The 21,445-nt window shown below is 37.5% G+C and overlaps 1 protein-coding gene across 16 annotated transcripts in view; it reads left to right on the forward strand.

Moving 5' to 3' along the window:
* The window catches only part of BAZ2B (bromodomain adjacent to zinc finger domain 2B), a 161,112-nt gene that overhangs the window by 127,514 nt on the left and 12,153 nt on the right, over positions 1-21,445 (forward strand). For all 16 annotated transcript variants that reach the window (XM_040602594.1, XM_040602593.1, XM_040602596.1 and 13 more), the window contains 8 exons: positions 5,409-5,549; positions 6,224-6,478; positions 7,250-7,464; positions 8,869-8,943; positions 14,110-14,353; positions 16,304-16,366; positions 17,590-17,734; positions 20,464-21,128. In XM_040602594.1, the coding sequence (XP_040458528.1) occupies positions 5,409-5,549; positions 6,224-6,478; positions 7,250-7,464; positions 8,869-8,943; positions 14,110-14,353; positions 16,304-16,366; positions 17,590-17,734; positions 20,464-21,128 (1,803 nt within the window). The remainder of the gene's footprint in view (positions 1-5,408; positions 5,550-6,223; positions 6,479-7,249; positions 7,465-8,868; positions 8,944-14,109; positions 14,354-16,303; positions 16,367-17,589; positions 17,735-20,463; positions 21,129-21,445) is intronic.

A 21,445-nucleotide genomic window follows, 5' to 3' on the forward strand; every position in this document is an offset into this window, starting at 1 on the left:
GGCTTGAGGAAGAAGCCTATCTTACTGGTGTACCATATCCTGCTTATTCAGGGTACACTGCACTAAATGCATTGTTACTAGCTAAAACAACTCCAGCATTTTCAGCTTCATTGGTTTGAAATAATACAGTAGTTTATGTTGCATTATAGATGGTTACAAAAAGATTATCTGAAAAAAAAATTACACGATGGAATAGCATTGATGATGATAAAACCAGATGTGTACAGTGTGATGGATGAAAATTTTATTAGACCATGATAAGCTAATTTACATGTTAATTCTGAGGCTGGCTTCATTTTTAACCCTCATATTATCTTAAGAGGGACTATCAGTGTATTTATGTAATTGCTAACTTTTTAATTTTACTTTTTATATATTTCTCTGTATCTTGAGACTTTTATCTCTGTATTTTGGGACTTTTATAGATAAAACGCAGATAGCTGAGAGATTGAAGTAAAATAACCATCATTATAGCATCTAGTTGTCAAATACATTGTTAAAACCTTTCTCTTAGACAGCGTTCGTAAATTTAAATGAAAATGACAGAGCAAAACAAATTAAAATTGAATAATACTTTAGTGCAAGGAAGAATTTCAGGTTAACTCTTAAGCCGGCTAGGAAAGGTGGCCTCCTAGAATTCTTGTTTGTGAATAGAGAGAGCAAAGTGGTAATCAGTGGCTGTCTTGGTCACTGTGACCACGTCACCAGTGATGGCAAGTTGAATATGAGTCAACAGTGTGCCCTGGCAGCCAGAAGAGCCAACTGTGTCATGGAGTGCCGCAAGCACACATAGCAAGCTGGTCAAGAGAGGTGACTGTCCCACTCCACACTGGTATGGCCCCACCTCAAGTACTGTGTGAAGTTTTGGGCTCCTCAGTGTAAGAAGGGCATCAAACTAATTATTAGTGTGTCCAGAGGAGGATGACTAAGATGGTGAAGGGTCTTGAGGGCAAGACTTAGGAGGTGTGGCTGAGGTCACTTGGTTTGTTCACCTTGGAGTGAAGAAGGAGAAGGCTGAGGGGTGCCCTCATTGCAGTCTACAGCCTCCTCAAGGGGGGCAGTGGAGGGGAGGTGCTGGTCATCTCTCTCTGGCGACCGGCAACAAGACATGAAGGAATGAAATGAAGCTGCATCAGGAGAAGTTCAGATTGGACATGAGGAAAAGGTTCTTCACTGAGAGGGTGGTTGATCACTGGAACAGGCTTCTCAGGGAAGTGAGCGTGGCACCACGCCTGTCAGAGTTCAAGGGATGTCTGGATGATGCTTTTAGTCATATGGTTTGATTTTAGGTAGTCCTGCAAGGAGCAGGGAGTTGGAATTGATCATCATTATGGGTCCCTTCCAACTTGAGATACTGTATGGTTCTGTGATTAATGTTTGTTAAAAAATTAGATTAAGTTGTTTCTGATCTTCCTAGTGGTGTCCCGTAATACAAACTGGAAAGGAAAATAATGGCAGTTTTGTTGATAATATTTTGATAAACTAAAATCAGGACTCTGTTTCGGAGCTATATCATTCTGATAAGTAGTGACAGTTACACTTGTGCAAATAAAGCTACTAAGAGCTGAATATTCTGAAGATGTTTTTTCCACAGCAGCCATAAATGAGGATTAGATCTGATTTAAAAAAAGAAAAAGAAGTATGTTTGTCATGTGAAAAGGTGGTAGTGGTGGGGGAAATCCTCTCAACCCCAGGTGTTTGATCTGTCTATTTTATCACCCTGGGAAAACCCAGACCCTTGTACCCGACCAGTCTGTCAGCATCCCGTTACAGGGACCCTTCACTGAACAGTTCCACTGCACTGGAGGGCAATTCGACCAACTTGTTCGGGGCAACACACCAACAGCATTAGGGGGACCCCTCAACAGGTCTGTCCACTTTGTTTAAATGTGTTACCTGCTGCTGGCAACTGCTAGCGCCCACAAAGGACTCACACTAACAGTTTACAGAATAACACTCTTTATTAATAATTACAAACTAAGGTTTGTGCTCACTGGTGATAGGGACTGTCTGCAAAAGCAAACTTGAAATGATATACAACCAAATCACATACAACTAAAATAACAGCTGGCGTGGGTTAGTTATTTAGCATGCATAAGTCAAAGTTCTTACCCAACAGGTATCCCTGTGAGGGAGAAGACAGGTTCAGCCCGTTGACTGATCCCAGAAGTTACAATGGAGTCTTCCCTAACTTCTCCTTCCTTTGCTTGCTTTTTATGCTTCACAGGGCATTGCATAGTCATCACCATACACAGGATTGGCTGCAAGTTTCTTGCTTCTATTGCAAATTAGCACACATCCTCAGAGAGCAATGCTGAAGTCCTCTACTAACTACACATGCTCCTCAAGTGGGGTTTGGCCCTCTTTTTTTTTTTTTTTTTTTTTTGAGCGGGGGTGAGGAGCTATTTGAGTTGGAGGTCGCAGTCACCACAGTTATCTTTGTCTTATTTTCAGCTAATTTTCTGTTGATGTCAGTGGACTGCAACACCTTATCCTGTTTCCTCTCATAGCCAGAACTTTCCTCACTTGAAGGCTTCTTTCTGGGTAACTTAGATAACGGTGGTGTTTTCACTACCTGTTCTTTGTTTCTTGTCCCCCCCAAGGCTGACTGCCTTGATTAGAAGTCCATTCATAACAACTTTAGAGAGTGAGTCAGCTTGACCTAACTTTGTGAACACTGAATCAAAGTTAGGTAATCTGGGAGTTTAGACAACAATTCCCTCCCTTCAGATTTATTTCAGTCCAGGACCAGTCCATTTCCATCACATTTAAGTGGAGCCTGAGTGACTCTAGTCATACCTGTTGTTGTTACTAACTGGTACTGTGTGCCCAGTGAGGTGTGGTAGTACCTTGGAAGCAGGCAACTTTGAGATGGAAGTGTGCGTTAGTGTTACGATGAGATTATTTCATCTGAGGAAAGTAATTTTGCCACAATGGTTTTGCTCAGGCACAGACATCTCATGGGTTCTTCATGCGACAACTGCTATGCAACTTATCTGCTGTGTGGTGCCATCGAGTTCCCGTTCCTGCAGGGAGCATGACAGAGCATGGCCGTGGTGTCTCCACTCCATCCTCTCTCACTCCTATCAGCATATGCTGAGCTGGCAGGAGGTGTTGCTTAGGGAACTGTGGTGATGTAGATTCTGTGCATGCCAACCATCCTGAAGGTGATAGCTGTATTTTACCCTAAAAAAGCTTTCTGTGATACTATGCTTCTGTTAGGACCCAATTTTCTCTTAATTCCTCGCCTCAAGGTGATTTTCCCACAATGTTCCATTTTAAAGACAGTGTTACCCTCTCCATGTTCTCCACATCCTTTTTGAGGTAGAGGGCTCAAAACTGGACACTTTTCCAGGTATAGTCTCTTCAGCTCTGTGCAGAGGAAGATGGTACCCTCAGCACCTGATCCACTCTTGGAAATCATGATGTCAGGCTAAATGGTAGTTTAGTCTTGCCCAGTGCTGTAATTATTCTTACTCTTAATAGAAATAGAAAAGTAAATGTTTCTTGCAGCCAGTAAAAGTAATCTCTAAATACATTCATGCAATTTAACATGTTTAAGGTTTGCATTTTTAATTATAACTGCAAAATAGTTTGCTGCCACTTAAATATCCATATGTACTTCTCTTGTTTTCTTCTGACATAGAGTGTTTCTAGTTGTCAAAAACAAGTTGTGGGGAATGCCAGTTGGCTTTGAAACCTTGACATAGGTTAAGATGAAAGGGAATGAACCAAGTTAGGGAGTATTTTCCATATTAAAATGAAGTAAAGGATTTTGTGTGCTGCTTTAGTGTGTTGTGATTTTTCCATACAAGCTGTGTGCTGTTAAAGGGAGAACACGCATAAACAGTGTGACCCTTGTGAAATCACCGCAGATATGAGGGCCAGCATTGTCAATACAGAGGATGCTTACACAGCCACATACCAGCAGTTGGACAGATGGGTAGTTCTGTACGTGACTGCTTTTTTTCCCACCAGTGTAAGATTGCTGGACCGAACATGTTCTTTGTGCCCAGCTCCAAGCTTCATCTTGCCTAAATTCCACTGAAGACTGTAGCAGTAGAGGCCATTATCAACTGCTCTGTGCAGTCATAGTGTTTAGCCACAGTTATCACCAGAGGTGTAGTAACATTCAGTATAGAATCAAATGAAAGGATAAAATGTTATGGAGCCTCACAGAACTACACAGCGAAGTCAGCAGTTAATGCCATTCTACAAAAACGGGCAAGTCCTGACTTACAGTTACAGCCCATGCTGTAATCCATGCTCTCTGATTTAGGCAGAATTTGGTAGTGGTAGAATGGAGAGACTAGAGTGACCTCTTACACTGACAAAATAAGGGGGAATGATTCCGAATAATGCACAGCTTGGCTTGGTTCTTCAGCCCTCTGTGTCCACAAGTGAAAAGCATGTGTAGGGTCCTCAGCTTTACATTGTGTCAGGTTCTTAGGTTGTGACAAACACACGCACACGTGTTTGTGTATATGCATGCATTTCTGTGATCTAAAGAGGTAGCACTGACACGTGGCAGATTCCATACCTGGTTTCTTATTCACTACTTTGCATTTGATACTGGTTGCACAGAGGTATGTAATGAGTTGTGTAGGCAGGCCAGCATATCCACGCAGGGTGTGTGCAGCAGAACCGCTGGAGTCAGGGATGGGAAAGGCAAGTGGAGCTCCAAATTCAGTCTTAGCAGGTTAGAGATAACTAGCGCAGTATTCTGTGTGATGTCAGTGTAGAGGGTGTTGGAAGAGAAAAATAGCAGATGCTTGGCTTCTCACTTGGTTGGCCCTGTGTTCTTGTTGTACAGAATAAGATATTAATGACTGTTGGGTTCTCAGATTGCATGCTAAGTGCATGGTAGTTCAAGACCAGAGGCTATGTGAGTTCACAAGATCGATCGTGTTTTATAAGCTACTCGTATCCAGCTTATGTATTATAAGAATTTTTAAACCATGTGCTGTCCAGAGAGGTCCTCCCAATCACTGCTTTCTTGAGTAATCTCTGCTTTAGTGGATGCGTACTGATGATACTAGTTTGTAAGTGGGGACTTTAAAATCAGGTGCCTTGCATGTATGACAGTTCGTTGCCACATTTTTCACTCAGTCAGTCATCTTTCTGAAAGTTACTCCAAAGAATCTTTCAGTGTAAACATACTCAATACCCATTTCCATGTGGGCAGGAGAGGGGGGAAAAAAAAAAAAAGTGAATCTCAGATTTGATCACAAATTTGATTATTTTGTTCTATTTCTGTAGTTCCCTCCTGCCCTTTACTTCAATGCAGGTTCCTTAATTGCTGTGGTAATTACTAAGATTATGTAAGTAGTGCTTTTCAAATTTGTAGATTGTTCTGTTTTAAGAATAATAAGTGGGGTTTGTTTTATGCCTTTTAAATTCTATTTAAGGAAAAAGAGCGGTTAAAGCAAGAGAAACGCGATGAAAAAAGACTAAATAAAGAACGTAAACTGGAACAGCGAAGATTGGAGTTAGAAATGGCAAAGGAGCTAAAGAAGCCTAATGAAGATATGTGCTTAGCAGACCAGAAGGTAATCATAATAATGTAAACTTAGGTTTTGCCTCTTGTTTCTGTATTTTGCCACTTTGACAATTTTTGTTCTTGCAGCCACTCCCAAAGCATTCAAGTTTCGGTCTAGATTGGTCAAATACTTCAGATACATACAAATACAAGATACTACAAACACTAAAGTAGCATATATTTAGTTAATTAAACACATTTTGTTTAAAAGTGGCCTGCTTCCCAAAAAGCAGTTGCATGATTGCTTCCAAAAAAATTGATCACTCTTGAGTTATTTTTACAGCAGGAATGCGCATCATGTCTCAGTACACAGTCACTAGGTAAAGCTTTTCTCATATGATTTTTTTTCAGCAATTATTCTAAGCTGTTCTTCAAAAAACATTACTCTCCTAGTCCTCTGTGTTCTTAGTTCTTGTCCTTCAGGACTTGACCTACCTCAGGTTCAAGACCTTTCTTTTCCACAGAATTCCCCTCCCTATGTCCCCCAAATATTTTTGTGCCACCTTTAATAGTATTTTGGCTCAGAATAGAGCTTGAGAGCATCTCCTGGCCAAAAAGTAAGTATTTGTTCATCTCTTGCCTCCTACCATATGGAATTACCAGCCAAATTCCCTAGCTAGTATCGAAAAGGTTTTCTTTTGAAATATACTGCTGAATCTTTCATTGGTTTTCTTTACTTTTCAGCCTTTACCAGACTTGCCTCGCATCCCAGGCCTTGTTCTTGATGGAAGCACATTTTCAGATTGTCTCATGGTAGTGCAGTTCCTGCGTAACTTTGGTAAAGTTCTTGGCTTTGAAGTGAATGTGGATGTCCCTTCCCTGAGCGTTCTACAAGAAGGTTTGCTGAACATAGGGGACAGCATGGGAGAAGTACAAGACTTGCTTGTAAAGCTTGTCTCTGCAGCAGTTTGTGATCCAGGACTTGTTACAGGATACAAGGTAAAAAAAATAAGAAGGAAAAAGCAATCTATATAGTAAACACCCTATATTTATGAATGCATTCTTCATGACATGTTTTTGACATCAAATCTCTGTTTTGAAAACAAATCTCTGATTTGGATTTCCATTCTTTTTCCTAATTCTTCTCTGTGGTGTCACTGTTCTAATGTTATTCCATTCACTTTGTGCCCTGCCAGCCTTCCCATTTTCCAGAAGTGATGTATTTCTGGGCATTTTCTCTACCCTCCCCTATTTTTATTTGGACCTCTTGCAGGGCTCTATTGCATCTGTGGCCATGTCTTTTATCTCCTTTCTCCTCCCTGCCCCCCTATTCTTACCCTCATGTTATACTCTCAGTAAATCTTGCCATTTCTTTCTTCAGTCTGCTGTCTATGTCGCTTCATCAAAAATCTGATTCATACATGATTCTCTTTCTTACTGTCCTTTTTCAAGCCAACATTGCTCTTTTCTACTCTATATAACATGATTGTACAAAACAGTACTCATCAAGTTTCAGTTGGACCATGTCTTTTTTCATTTAACCTATTTTGTTAATTATCTCTGCTCTTAAAAAAACTTAAGAGTTGAAGACGTTCTACTTTATTACTCTATTCAAGACTTATATCTGAATAGTTTTAAAGAAAAATCCTGATTAAAGTCCTTAAGTAAATGCAAACAGAACCACTGCACTGTTTTATACACAATAATACAGCCTGCAGAGGAAACCAGTATTTTAAATGTGACTATTTGAAGTATCTTTATTCTTTTTAGGCTAAAACTATTCTTGGGGAACACTTACTGAATGTTGGTATCAATCGGGATAATGTGTCTGAGATCCTGCAGATATTCATGGAGGCACACTGTGGGCAAACTGAGCTGACAGAGAGCTTGAAGACAAAAGCTTTTCAGGCACATACTCCAGCTCAGAAAGCATCAGTACTTGCTTTTCTTGTCAATGAGTTAGCGTGCAGCAAAAGTGTAGTAAGGTAAGATCTTTCCCAAACAGGTCTGTAAAAATCAAATTATAAAAATAGTTTGGAATTACTGTATACACTGTGTTCTGTTGCAGGAGTGTTCCTGATGTTCTTATAATGAAAGCTGAAATTTGCTATGTTACTGCTTCTTGCTTTTATCTACTTCTGATACGATGGAAGAGTAAAACTTTTCCATGTTTGGTCTGTAAGTTTGTTTTCAAAGCTTGCACCAAAATGTCTCCAGCTGCTTTTGGAGTAAAAGATGAAGTTGATTACAAAGAAGTTTACCAGTTCTTCTAGGGAATAATGTAGAAGAGTTGTATAAGGCTTCTGCAGTACTCTATTTTCCCTTTTTTCCTTTTGTTCTTCAAGACCTCTTATGTCCAGATACTTAAACTAGGGTCATAAGCTAAGGTGGCAAGCCTGATTTATCGTGGTAGTAATTCAAGAAAGTATACTTCATTTGTGGTCAGTAATGTATAGCATTTCATAATTTAACACACCCCCCCCAATCCCTATGTTAAACAACATTCTAAAGCCCAACAACGTGCAGTACAAACTTCAGAAAAGCCAGCCTTTTGAGTACCTCCACTTACTTATCATGGCAAAGTCTTTCATTGCCTAATTGAGTGCTCTTTTGTGAGTTCTGCTGCTTTTGGTGTACTGTGATGCAAAAGTGAATCACAGTTGCGTAAGGCAAGACTGAAAGAGATGCTTTATGTTTTCCAAAGCTGAAAACTAGCAGAAGTGGGCAGTGCAAGTGCTGTGCATGTACTGTGCAAGAGGTCAATTGTATTTATCAAACTCATCTTAGTAAGAAACTTCATCTTACTGCACATGACCATCTATTAAGTCATATTTGTAGAAATTATTATTCAGAGCTTGAGTGTCTGTATTTTCATCATAGAAACAACTATAACCTGCTGAATTACTGAGTTTGGGACGTCTCATCAGTGGGCTTGCAGACAGATGTACTGAAGCACTTGTTTTAGTTCTTCAATTTCTGTAGTGAAAAGTGAATGTTAATTTGTAGATCACATGGATCCTAGTGAGAATACCATAGACATACCAGTGATAACTGTTTTCAGTGCAGGGCTAGATGCCTTGTGGCAAATACACCTGGAGGCTTGAAATTGAATTACAGCTATGGAGAGAAATGTCAAATTGTTTGAATGACCTGCTTGTTACATGGAAAGAAAACTTAGATGATACTGTGAATAAGACTGCCTGACATAGGTACAGCAGTGCGCTACATCAGCATTCCTAGTATTGAAATTTCCTAGCTTTAAGATTATTTATTTTTAATTTTAAACATTTCTCCAACATGTTTCTTTGAGATGTAGTATCTGTACATAAATGTATGACAGAAAAAGATAATGGAAGCTCAGAGTTAATGGATTGTTTTGTCTTTGACAGTGAAATTGATAAAAACATTGATTATATGTCAAACTTAAGGAGAGATAAATGGATGGTTGAAGGCAAACTTCGGAAGTAAGTTTTCGTTTCCTTCAATGTTACAATATGTTGCTCTTTTTTATTTGCTCAGATATGCTGCTATATAGGCAACTGGTTCTAAGAGCAAAATTAGCTGAGGTAGTTATGGGTCTACCAAGAAGATTGTAACTGAGCTGCTCAATTAAGGTAGAAGTGGATTTAGATTGGTGCAGCACCGGTCTTTTACAATCTGTTAAAGATGCATGAGATTCAGAGGATTAGGTGTCCCTCAGAATTGGAGCAAAATCAAGTCCATTTTGTCTTCTTTGGAAGAAAGTACAGACATTTTTTATTGGAATATTACAGGAGCTGTCAAATCGCTGTTGGCATTATCAAGGTTTATTTGGACCTACCTTAATTACCAATGTTTGTTCTGAAAGGCCTTTTGAGAGGACGTGATTGTCATACAATGATTAACAATCAAATTTTTTTAATTTATATTATGTTACCTTAGTGTTTCCCATCTGTCAATGTTGCGTTGTTCCCTATAGCTAGGGACCATATGTAGAATGCAAGCTAAGAGATTTTTTAAAAAAATACTTTTATTTAAGGGAAAATTGGAAATTTTTAAGGGTTGTCACTTTCATATCCACTGTTCTCCCATCCTACAAGACAAAATTCCATACAGCAAGCATAACGGCTCCAACTACCAGGGTGCTAGAAGGCATAAAGTTCATGAATCACAGGGGGTAAAAATACATGGCCAGTCTCTACTTTCTTTTTTTTTTCCTTAGTCATCTTTACCTCTTACTAGGAACGGTGAATCCTTTCTTAGTCCTTGCTTTAGGTACTTGTGTTTCTAATCTTGTGTCTCCCTTTTTTCCCTTTAATTTATCTCAGAAGGAAGAAGGAAAGAAGTAAAGAAGAAGGACAAGAGGGAGGTAGAGGAAAAAAAATTAGACCAGTAAAAAGAAATCCTCCACTAATACTGCAGATCCCAGTCTGCACAGGGTTAATATATTTTATCTTTTAGGACAATGCAAATACCTTTTCCTGTCTTCATCTGTATCCCCTCTATGTGCTATAGTTTAAAAAGTGTTTCTGAAGTTCTGATGTAGCCAACTGTCCATTAGTGGAACAGGACCCTTGCCTGTCCCTGTCTCCTTAGGGGCTTATTAGTCTTTCTCTCCCTCCATCAAACTGTAAGTACTTGTAGATGTAGGATCCTCCCTTTTCCTCATGATCTCTCTTTTCTTCCCTTCCAAATAGTAGGCGTAATACCCTGAAGTCCCAAGCCCCTCTTCCTTTCTGCAGTCATTTCTCTGCTTCTTGTGTTTCTCCCTTGTGTGGATTTCAGGTTCCAGTAGTGCTGTCCCTGTTTCCGAGTGTAAGTATCGTGGGAGTGCTCAGAAACATTGTTCTTCCTCTTCTTTGAATTTACTAGACTTGATTCATATCTCTCATCTTTGGTTCAAAATCTTTGGATTTTCCACTGTTTTTCTGATGAACTCTGCTTTTTAGAAAAGCCTTCTTTGATCAATTTTAAACAATGTTTTCTTCTTTAATATGTCAGTTGGTGTTTTTCATAAACTCTTAGAACTGTTCTGGGGCTTCTCTGGAAAGAATCCTGTCCTTTTCAGTCTTCTGTTTGGTCTTTTTTTTTCTGCTTCCAGACTTCATCCTTGTGCATGTTATCTTCCCCATCCATTTCAAAGCTCAGTTTAGTTTTTAAACATCCCAGTCCCAAACAGTTTTGCGCAGGAATATCTTGCCATGTGATCAACAGATATGTACTCTTCATATGCATACAGACCTTTACATGACCCTCAGCCTGGGAAGCATGTAGTGATAGGATGTGGAGGAACGGGTTTATTCCATTTCAGCCTGGTTTGCCAGTGTTTGTTGTGGTAAATCTTCATACTGCTATGTCCAGACTGTCTTGAAGTATATCCAAGTGGGATGAGTAAAGATTCTGGCTGTATTAGATGTTTTCACCAAGCCATTTTTTGTGCTTACAGTCTCACTTATTTATGAGATCAATTATTCAGCTGCGTATTGGGAGTGGGAGGAGGGAGGCAAAAAAACCCCACCAAAACTCCATGTGTTTGTAGGATACAAAAAACCAACTTTAAAATCCCGGGTGGGAAAAAGGAATCATTGTATAAAAGCCTATAGGGATGCTTTTTTTTTTTCCTTTTCTCCCACCCCCCTCCCCCACCCACTCCCTTAAGGATATTGGACAAAATTCCTTGATAATCATGATATATATGATTGATACTGAATTCTCAGCTGCTTGGACTGATTCTGCTGGGCTGATGGTCAGTGAGAGGTTGCGTCTAATTCCTTCTCTGTCACATTTAGATCTGAATCTTGATACTAATCACCATCTTTGTAAAGGCACCTGCCTCACACAATCAGTTCGTCTTCTTTGTGCTTCTGTATCACAGGTACTCAGAAGACTGTCTCATCTGAGATGATTTGGCTGTTTTTTGACTAGATGATCACAATCTTAGCATCTCCTTTTCCTTTACATGTCTTCTGCTTGGCATCTCTTTTGTAGCTTGATCAATATAAAAGGGAATAAAAAAGAAATAGAGCTTCTTGAAGTATTAGGTAATAGCTGTTTCTTTACAAGAGTTAAAATATTGCAGAACAAGGTTTTTCACTGCAACAGTGTTCTTTTTAACATGTCAATATTATGGCATACTCCTTGTAAGTTAATTTCTTCCCAACAAAGGCCATCTCAACTGTAAATGATGATGCTATATCAAAAGCAGTGTTACATGAGAGGAGAAATTACAGCCTGAGTTTGGGTAGGAGGTGGTAGTGCTGATTTGGGAAACTCATTTTTTGAGACCCAAGCTGAAGCATGTTAGAAATGCATGAAAAGTATGATATTTAGAATTTCTTTGTCTTGCTACTACTTATTATTTATGTGCAAAAATTAGGAGGAAGGCATGAAAATTAAGTCAAAAGGTGATTTTTACTTCTGTGGTCTAGTAAACATCACAGATTAGATTAGAGCTGGCTTCAGTCACACACATGATTATCTGATGGGCCACCCACTCTTTTTGTTGGCCAATAGACTTTATGATTCTCTCAACACTTGCAGATGTCATTTTGGTATATACCTGAAAGTGAGAAAGAAGAAGTGAAGGTTTTCTTCTCTGTGAGCCGTATCTCTAAGTAGCAGCAGGAAAATTAGGCCACCTCTGGAAATACCTGAAGATTTTTAAAGTTACGCTGTCATTGGTTTTTGCCTCTGCACTACTTTGGGTACAGGCTGTTGCCTTCATACGCTTATGGTGCTATTAAAAGAGAGCATCTCTGATTTATTTCCATCCTTATAATCTGTAGTGTCTTTCATGCAGTCTTCCTTTAGTGCTTGACAGCATTATATCTCTACTGTTGCTTTCAGCAAAAGTACCCTTTTTGGCTGCTTCTCATTTCTTTTAGGTATATGAGAGACGTGCGTTGGTCATTGAACTTCCACCTGCCAGCTTTATTATTGAATTGTCTTCAAGATTATCTTAGTCTAATTTGTCACTAAAATTGTCCAGTCACGCTGCAGTCAATCCAATCATTGACTAGTGGCTTTGTTTGATAGTTAATTCCTGCGTATAGGCAGGAATTTCCAGTCTGGAGAGAAGAGGATTTGGCGTTCTGAAGTTATCCTCATAAAAAGGAATTTTTTTTCTAAAAAACTTCACTTGGTGGAAGCCTGAGTAGTATTGATACTCAGTGAGACCAAGGCTTTTTGCAATAGACTTGAAAATGTTACTTGCTTCTGAATTCACTGGGAGGCTTGAGAAATTTTTTAAATAAAAAAATATTTTAAGTAACTAAAATAGTTAAAAATTCATTTGTATTGGAAAAATGTAAGTGTAAAACTTTCTAAATTCTTCAGTGGATTAACCACTGTATAAAGAAAAAAACCCAGCCAAACAAAAAAAACTAAAAACCCCACAACCAAAACCACACACAGAGAAAACAAAGCCCCACTGTTTTCAGGCAAACAGAAGTCCCGTTGATTTCTTCCTAATGGTCTTTTAAAAAGTGCTGCTACTGCTTGAGCAGTGACAGCTTCATTTAAATCTGTGCTGTTGAGTACAGATTTTGTTTATTAGCATTTTAGAAGGCTGACAGGTTTGTCAGTATGCTCAGAAGCCAGCACTTCTACAACACTCATCATACTTGTAGCCACTTGCTGTATGGAATATTGTTTTGTAGGATGGGAAGAGAGAGAAGTATGACAAGGAAAAATTACGTACTGGTAATTGTGTTTGTCGTTACCGTTCTACTTTTCCCATCCTACCTTCTTCCAGTCATCTCTTACAAATCTTTGTCTTTTCTACACGTGTTTATGAATCTCTTCTAAGTCAGTTGCATTTTTGGTCTGCGTTATAAGTGACTGGTTAGGTCTGGCTATTTATACCTCCTGTGATTCAGCATGTTTGCCTGCTAGCTCCCTGATAGGTGGAACTGTAATTTTTGCTGTGTGGAATCTTGTCTTATAGGGGTTTTATAGAAGAAGAAGGTCTACTACAACCATAATTACTGGTATGTAAGTTTCCCTTTTCTTTCATAAAAGGAAAAATGAGAGTTTGATTGAGTAATCTCTTAGTAGTTTAGGTAGCTAAGATTTCTCAGAAAAGAAAATATGTCCTAGAATAGAAAGTTCAGCCAAAGGACTAAAATCAAATAATATGTAATAAGTGAAAAATGCATAAAAATCTGAAATGGAAAAAACCCAGTACTTTAAACCAGTCTTGCTGTTGCCATGCAAATGTAATAATTTCATACTTCCAGCTGAGGATTTTTCCTTCCCCCCCTTCAGACATAGGTGATTTACGTTCATATTCTTAAAACACATAAAGCAAAAGATAAAAAGTTGAAATAGTTATTTCTTCTAATTGTTTTTCCTGACTTTTCAAAATCCGTCTTGTGTTTCATTTCTTCTAAACAGTTACGCAATTAAAATTCACACGGGAGAAACAGAAATTCTATTCAGAACTGAATAAGCGGCTTAAGAGGTTTTATAACCTGATTTTTTTTTTTTCATTGACTAATGGCAATAAATACCGAGAAAACACAATGCCATATTAGAACAGAAATGCTAATTTGAATCCAAAATGTATGATTTACTTTCAGTCATACAGGAAGAAAGGTATGTTTACACTGTAGACATATTCCATAATTTCACTCCTTATCATGTGTTTCAAGGCTTAGAATAATTCACGCCAAGAAAACTGGTAAAAGAGATGCTACAGGAGGTGTTGACGTAGGAGAGGAACAGCACTCTTTGGAAACACCAACACCAGGCCGCAAACGCAGACGAAAGGGTGGGGATAGTGATTACGATGATGATGATGATGACGACAGTGATGATCAGGCAGATGAAGATGATGAGGATGAAGAGGACAAAGAAGACAAAAAAGGAAAGAAGGCAGAAGTTTGTGAAGATGAGGTGGGGGATTTTAAGTATAGTGAAACTTAATCAACTAATAAGTTAAAACTTGTTTTCCTTCTGTTTCTCCACAATATGTCACTACTTCCTCAAAATCTTACGATAAAAAGGAAGGAAGGATGGCACACCTAATATTTCTGAATTTTTTAATTAAGTTTATTTTCTGGAGTGTTTTTTCCTTTTATTTATGGCTGTTGTACTGTGGTTTGGTGGAGTTTTTTTGTCTAGTTTGGAGGTGTTTTTTTTTTTAGTTAGGGTTTTTTTTCTGCTTTTAATTTCTCTGAGATTCTCAAAGATTGTACCAGATACAAGGAAGTGCAGCTTTGTTAGCAAATGAGCAAAACCGTAGTTTTCTCTTAGACGAGAGTAAAGGTCATTTTTTTTAGTTAACAAAATAATAAAGTATAAAGTTATATTTAACCTTATCTATTATAAAGCTTGCCTGTGACTTTACTGCATTTTTTTTTCATAACTTTTCTAGGGTAGTCGCTGCCTGACTGTGTATTTGATCACAAGATGATAAGTTTTACTAGTCAGTATGAGATAAGATAGAGAAAGGGTCAGCGAAACAGTTTTAGCTTGTTGAGCTGAATTGTATCTACAATAGTCAGAAGACTTTTAATTAAAGTGCTACAGGCCTGTAAGATTCACTGTAGAACTATAGAATTCTCTACTGGGTGAAACCTGATGAGAGACAAGCAATACCAAATGCTACATTTTAGCATACTGGCTGTTGTGCTAACTGCCAGAAAATGATCCATTTATGCAAGGTTATTGAAGTTCAAAGTGAGGTTTTAAGGGCGCTGTGGATATGGCTGCTTGAATAATGTGTGTATACGACGTGATATGTGAACTCACATCTTGTCAAACACTGTTCATTAGAAACCCAGCTAGTTTTTAGGGTAGGACAGCCCTTTGCACTGTTACACTAAATTTATTTAAAGTCTGTAATGTGTTTGAATTTAAGAGAATACCTTAGAGGCATAGAATGAAGTTCTTATAAATTAATACTTCAGAATTAAAAATAACTAATATTTAGTTATCTAATCTCACGTTCATTCCTTAATCTTTTTTCCATTAGTACAGTCTGCTGGTTTTGGTGCACTGGGCATTTCATAGACAAAAGTCCTGTAACTCCTGTAGAGAGATTAATTTTCTGATGCAACAGAAGTTCCACTGCATTCGTGCTGTATGTGGTATTTCAGAAGGCTCCACTCTGGTACACTTTTTACAGAGCCAGGAAATAACAAGACCAGTATCTTAAGGTGTAGGTGACTGGGAACTCCTAGGATTTTGGTTATATTCTTCTGGAACTTAGTGTTAACTCCAAAGACTTTCTTGAACTAAATTAAAACTCTCTTTATGGAAATTACTCTCACTTTTAAACAGTGTCGAGAAGAAGGGGACCATAGATTCAATTATGGGTGCATTCCTCTTCAAAAATCAGCAAGATAAATACTGGAACTTTTATAGCAGGTTTGCAATTTAAAGTGGCTCTACAGTTTCTTGTAGACATTGAAGGAAAATCCAAGTGTGCACTGACCAAGGACTTTTGGCAATACCATTATTTTCATGCATGAAACCCACTTAGAAATGTATTTTAATATCCAAAAAGCTTCATAGAAACTAAGGTTAAATTCTGTAGCCTTAAATGTTTGTGCACAAACTGAATTATTTCTTCCCATAAAAGAATGTTTTCAGCAAACATCTGGCCTTGGGCTTTCTCCTTCATATGTATCTGGGATAGTTTGGAAAGATTCAAGATACATCTTCTTCCAGTTACATTTTTCTTAGCAAATATATTGAACAAGCACAAAGTTTGAACTTTTTTACCCTTAGAATTTGCTTCTCATTTTCTGTTACATCTTTTTACTGTCATATTGGTAAGACATAGTAGTCTGATTTTATCCTGGAATAAATTTGGTGTGACAGTATATTTGCTGATTATAGGATGATGGGGACCAGACAGCAAGTGTTGAAGAACTAGAGAAGCAGATTGAAAAACTGACAAAGGTGAGAGGTCATTTGCCTTTTTTATACTACAAATTTCATTACTGTATGTTGCGAGTTGTGGTGTTAACAATCATTTTTAATGCTCCAACTTAATATAAATTGAAATCAGGATCAGCTTTTTTTTTTCATGAAAATATGAGTGATGCTACTGTTCATGACACCTGAATTGTGAGTTTAGGGTAGTGGCAGTAAGTGAATATGACTCAAAAGACAGTTAGGAAGCTGTTGATGATAATATATTTTCACATCTCAGAATAAAAAGTAATACTGTTTTTATCCAAAGCTAATTAATATTCCTCTGTTTGTTGATCTTAGAAAGTGATGATAAATCTGTAGGAGAAGCAATGACTTTTCCATTATACAAATGATTGCAGTTCTCATTCCCTCCTACAGTTGGCTAATTTCTGCAACTGTGTTCCAAGCCAATACAGAGCTGTCTTTGCTTCAGATTTTGAAAGAAGAATTAATGAAATAGGAAGAGAAATGTAAATTAAAAAGGTGGAATGCTGTAGATAGGGGTACTCATGGCCCATGTTTATATCCTTTGTATTAGACAATTCGTCATGTAATACTGTGTCTCTTGGTTTCTCTCATGTTCCAAATTGCAGTAATTAGCAGTCCAGAATTACGCCTGACTTCTAGCATTGTCAATTTGACAGAGCAAGAATTGAATAAAAACCCTGAAATTTTTGTTGGCTCCCCTTCAGAGAACTTTGTTGTTGAATACAGCGTTTATTTTCAGGCATCGTTGTTCTCATTCTTTTATGAATCAGTTAAGATATTTCACTAGTTTCCCATCGGGAGCTGCAGTATCAGCTGTCTTCAGTGCTGTGTTTACCATTTGCTGTTAGTGTATAATTGATAGGATTTCAGCTGTTCTGGTATAATGAAGTCTTTGATCCTATTGTTCTCTGAGAGTCAGTGCTAAAAAGACAGGACCTACCAAAGCAAAATGTGTTCTTAAAGGAAGACTGATAAACTTCAGCTGAACCAGGAAGTGATTGAATTGATTTTTTTTTAAAGGGACTCTGTAACTGAAATCAATCAAGGCAGCAGTTGTGAGTAGAATATCATATAGCACACACACACATGCGAACTCTTAAGAGAAACCTCCTCATGTGACCCTTGGAACTTTTGTTCAGCCTGGCAGCCAGGAGATGTTTTCTGTTCTAACAAATTTTTCTCCCCTATTGAATTATAATGCTTTCCCTTTTTTAAAACAGCAACAGAGCCAGTATAGAAAGAAGTTATTTGAAGCTTCGCATTGTTTGCGTTCCATGATGTTTGGTCAAGATCGTTACAGGCGCCGATACTGGATCCTGCCCCAGTGTGGTGGTATTTTTGTAGAAGGCATGGAAAGTGGTGAAGGTAAGAAACATAAAGGAAAGAAACATCACAGCAAGAACCGCTGCCTGCATCTGTAGGCTGTGGTTTTGTGCAGCGTGGTCTTCAGGCTTCACCTTCAACCAGAAGCTAAACAGGCAGCTGCTGTCAGTAGACCTCTTTATTCATATGGTTCTCTCTGAGAGTCTTTTTCTGATTATTAAATATCAGTTAATATCTTTCAGAATGAGTATTAACATTTTGGAAGTCTTCAGTTGTTACAGTTCTATATGTATGCTTTTTCATATTTATCTATGTGGGATATTTTTTGGCTCTTTCCGAACCATTTCACATTTCCCTATGGTAGTGAACGCTGCTTGTGAAAACTAGGATGACCATAAAACACTAAAAAAAAAAAATAAAATCTTTTAATGTTCAGTTGTATTCTGCAAATGCACACACAGTTCTGTGCTTGAAGATTTGATTTCTGTCTCGAAGAATATGAAAATTGCTTTTACACAGTGAAGTACTGTGTTTTCTAATGAACAATATGATTTAGTCTCTGTATTTTACCAACTGATCTTTCTTCCAGTCTAGCAAATGCTGAAGTTACATTTGCTAAAATTAAAATGTAATTTTGTGGTTGTGATAGTTCTAACTGTGATTGAATTTTTCATACACTTTAAATTGGATAGATGCAGAAAATATGTATTAATCTGACCTTTTCATGGATATTAGAATTTTTAAACGTAAGCCTTCATTTTAGTCACAGAAAAATCTGTTCTAATTCTGATACAGATGAAACAAAACCCCACTGTCACTATTCCCCCCCCCCCCCCCCCCCCCCCAATAACAAAATCTCTGATATACATGAGGATTGTATGATCTCAAGATAATTGCATCATTCTAGAGAGCTATTTAATTAAAATTACTGTAAAATTACAACACGGTATGAAATTGAAGCCCTGTTCTGACCCCAAAAATAAGCAATAGAACTTTACCTAAATCTAATGTTGATCTTCAAGTTATCTTTCTAAAGTGGGTAGCGTAAAAATTCATTTTTATGTATCTCCTGTTCTGCATTATTTTATGCTGTATGTTAGGAATTGTTTTACACATGCGTAGCTGGATACAGAAGGTAAACTGTCATATGCTGTACTGCTTGCATTTCTTTTGTTCACTAGATTTGTTATATTTTAAACAGGTAAACCCCCAAATACTTTAGAAATTGTACATGAAGAAAATCACTGAAATACAACTACCTGTCTTAAGATAGTAATCAAACCCAACAAAACTTAGTTTTAGCCAAAAATGGTAGAGCAAACCCATATTTTTTAATGTATTAATCAAAGTTTAAGCACCCTGAATAGCAAAACGGACATGTTTTTAAGTTCTCAGCTAGTCCCTCGTCCCCTCAGCTCTTGGTTTGCCCTGTTTCAGTAAATTCTACAGTTTATCTTCTTCTGATTCCTTTATCTAAACATTTGAAATGTGAGACAAACCGTTGAATGGTCTGTCCATTATAAAAATTACTTCTCCGTCCCTCTTCATGTAGCATTTTAGTTTTTACATTTTGCTTTATCTTTGTTGTTGTTAAATGTCTTTGCTGATACTCAAATTGTTCCTGTTTTGACATACAGCGTAACTGTGGACACATTTTTAAGTTTTAATGGCAAGGAGTATTATTTTTGTTAATGAATTATCTTTGTAGAAATTATCATTTTCCAGAACAAGCAAGTAAACTTTTGTGGATATTCTGGACTTAAGCAGGACCTCTGTTTATTTGCAACTGCAGTTCCATTAAAAAAAATATGTGGCTGCAGTGTTGGATTTTCTACTTCCTCTTTCTTTTCTGATGTTTTTTCATCCTGTTTCTAACTTTTTAAGACTTGTTGTCTTAAGTTGACGCATCAGTATAATGGTAGAAGAGAAATAGTTAAGGAGGACTAGGAGAGCAAAGAAGACAGAAAAATGCATTTCCTTCTGATAAAATCAAAATTCCTTTCTGATAAAATGATCTTTTGTACCTCATATGTTTAAAGAAACTGACTTTTGCAATAAACTTCTACTGGTTGTACTTTAAATGCTTAGATGTTACGCGGTCTGAACACATCTGTCTGCTTAGCTGTGTATCGTTTCCCAGTCATCGCATTAGGTGGCTGTTGAAAGAGTTCTCAACTTTCAAGACTGTTGACATTGTTTCACAGTCAAATTGTTAATGATTTTTATTGAAACAGATAAAATACTTAATGTTGTGTTTCAATATTTAAGAAATACTTGATTTCATGATAGGAATTTTGATCTTCCTTTTCGTAGTTGGCTGTGAGTTTAATGAACAGTCCTTTGCAAAAATAAACTTTAAGGCTGTAAACACTGTACCCAGTTGATATAAACAGAGGCGTTTTTTGATTAAGTATGGAGAGTCTTCTAAAAAGAAAGCTTGCAAAAATTTGTCCCTTTCAAAGACTTTGCGCTGGCAAGCTGCTTCAGACATACATGCATCTTAAGGAGAATCCTCTTAAGTATATTAATTACATGGAGGTTATTTTTCTTCCACGTGTTTATTAGTTTTTAAATCTGTGTATGCCTTGAAGCTTGTTTCCTTCTGCAAATTGTTCATAAAGTAAGAAGTAATTTCATGTAGAAAAGAAAAACATTGCAATCTAGCATGTATTGAGCCAAAAAAAAGTATTTTTTTTTATTTAACTGTGCTGATGAAAATAGTCTCTATTCGTTGGTCTGTTATTCCATCTATGTTTCTTGTACATTTTTAGGCCTAGAAGAAATTGCAAAAGAAAAAGAGAAGTTAAAAAACGTAGAAAGTATGCATATCAAAGAGGAAGAATTTGAGACTGAAGAAAAATTACACTGTTTAAATACAACTCACTGTGAACAAAAGGAAGATCTGAAAGAAAAGGACAACACTAATTTGTTTTTACAAAAACCTGGGTCATTTTCAAAACTAAGCAAACTGTTGGAGGTAGCAAAAATGCCACCTGAATCTGACACTATGTCCCCAAAACCTAATGGCAGCGCAGCAAATGGCTGCATGTTATCTTACCCAAGTAACTCAAAAAACTCTCTCTGCAGTCTTCAGCCTACTGTATCACCAAGCACCATTGAGAAGTCTGATCCTAATAATCTTTTCAGCCCTAATGCAAGTGGGACAGGAAAGTTTTACAGTTCTCCACTTACTCCAAATGATCAGTTGTTAAAGACTCTTACTGACAAGAGCAGACAGTGGTTCAGCCTTTTACCAAGAATACCCTGTGATGACATGTCAGTTACCCATGTAGATACACCAGCTGCTACAGCTTCACTCACTCCTCCAACACATCCACCATCGAAGTCACCTTCACCTGTTCCATCACCTCTTCTGGGCTCAACCTCTGCACAGAGCCCAATAGGATTAAGTCCTTTTGCACTGCCACCATTGCAGGTAAGTAAATGAATTTTTGAATAGTCTGAATTTGCTGTCCTTATGTGGGCAGAACTTCAGTTCAGACAAATCCTTTCACAGAATTGCTGTAGTTATGTCTTAATTTCTCGATTACCTTTTTTTCTGTTCCTAAATATTAATAATTCCATGTTACAGATGTTTTGTAATACTAAAAGTTCTTTGATAAAAAAATATTGATAGATAGAATTAGGTAAGCCAATGTATGAGACTTCATATGTGCATTTCAGTAGTTTAATATGGCTTTTAAGAGGTTGCCCCCGGGTATTCAATGAAAAGCAAATAAATAAAAACTAGCT

This window comes from Falco naumanni, chromosome 8 (genome assembly GCF_017639655.2).
Source record: "Falco naumanni isolate bFalNau1 chromosome 8, bFalNau1.pat, whole genome shotgun sequence".
NCBI lineage: Eukaryota > Metazoa > Chordata > Aves > Falconiformes > Falconidae > Falco > Falco naumanni.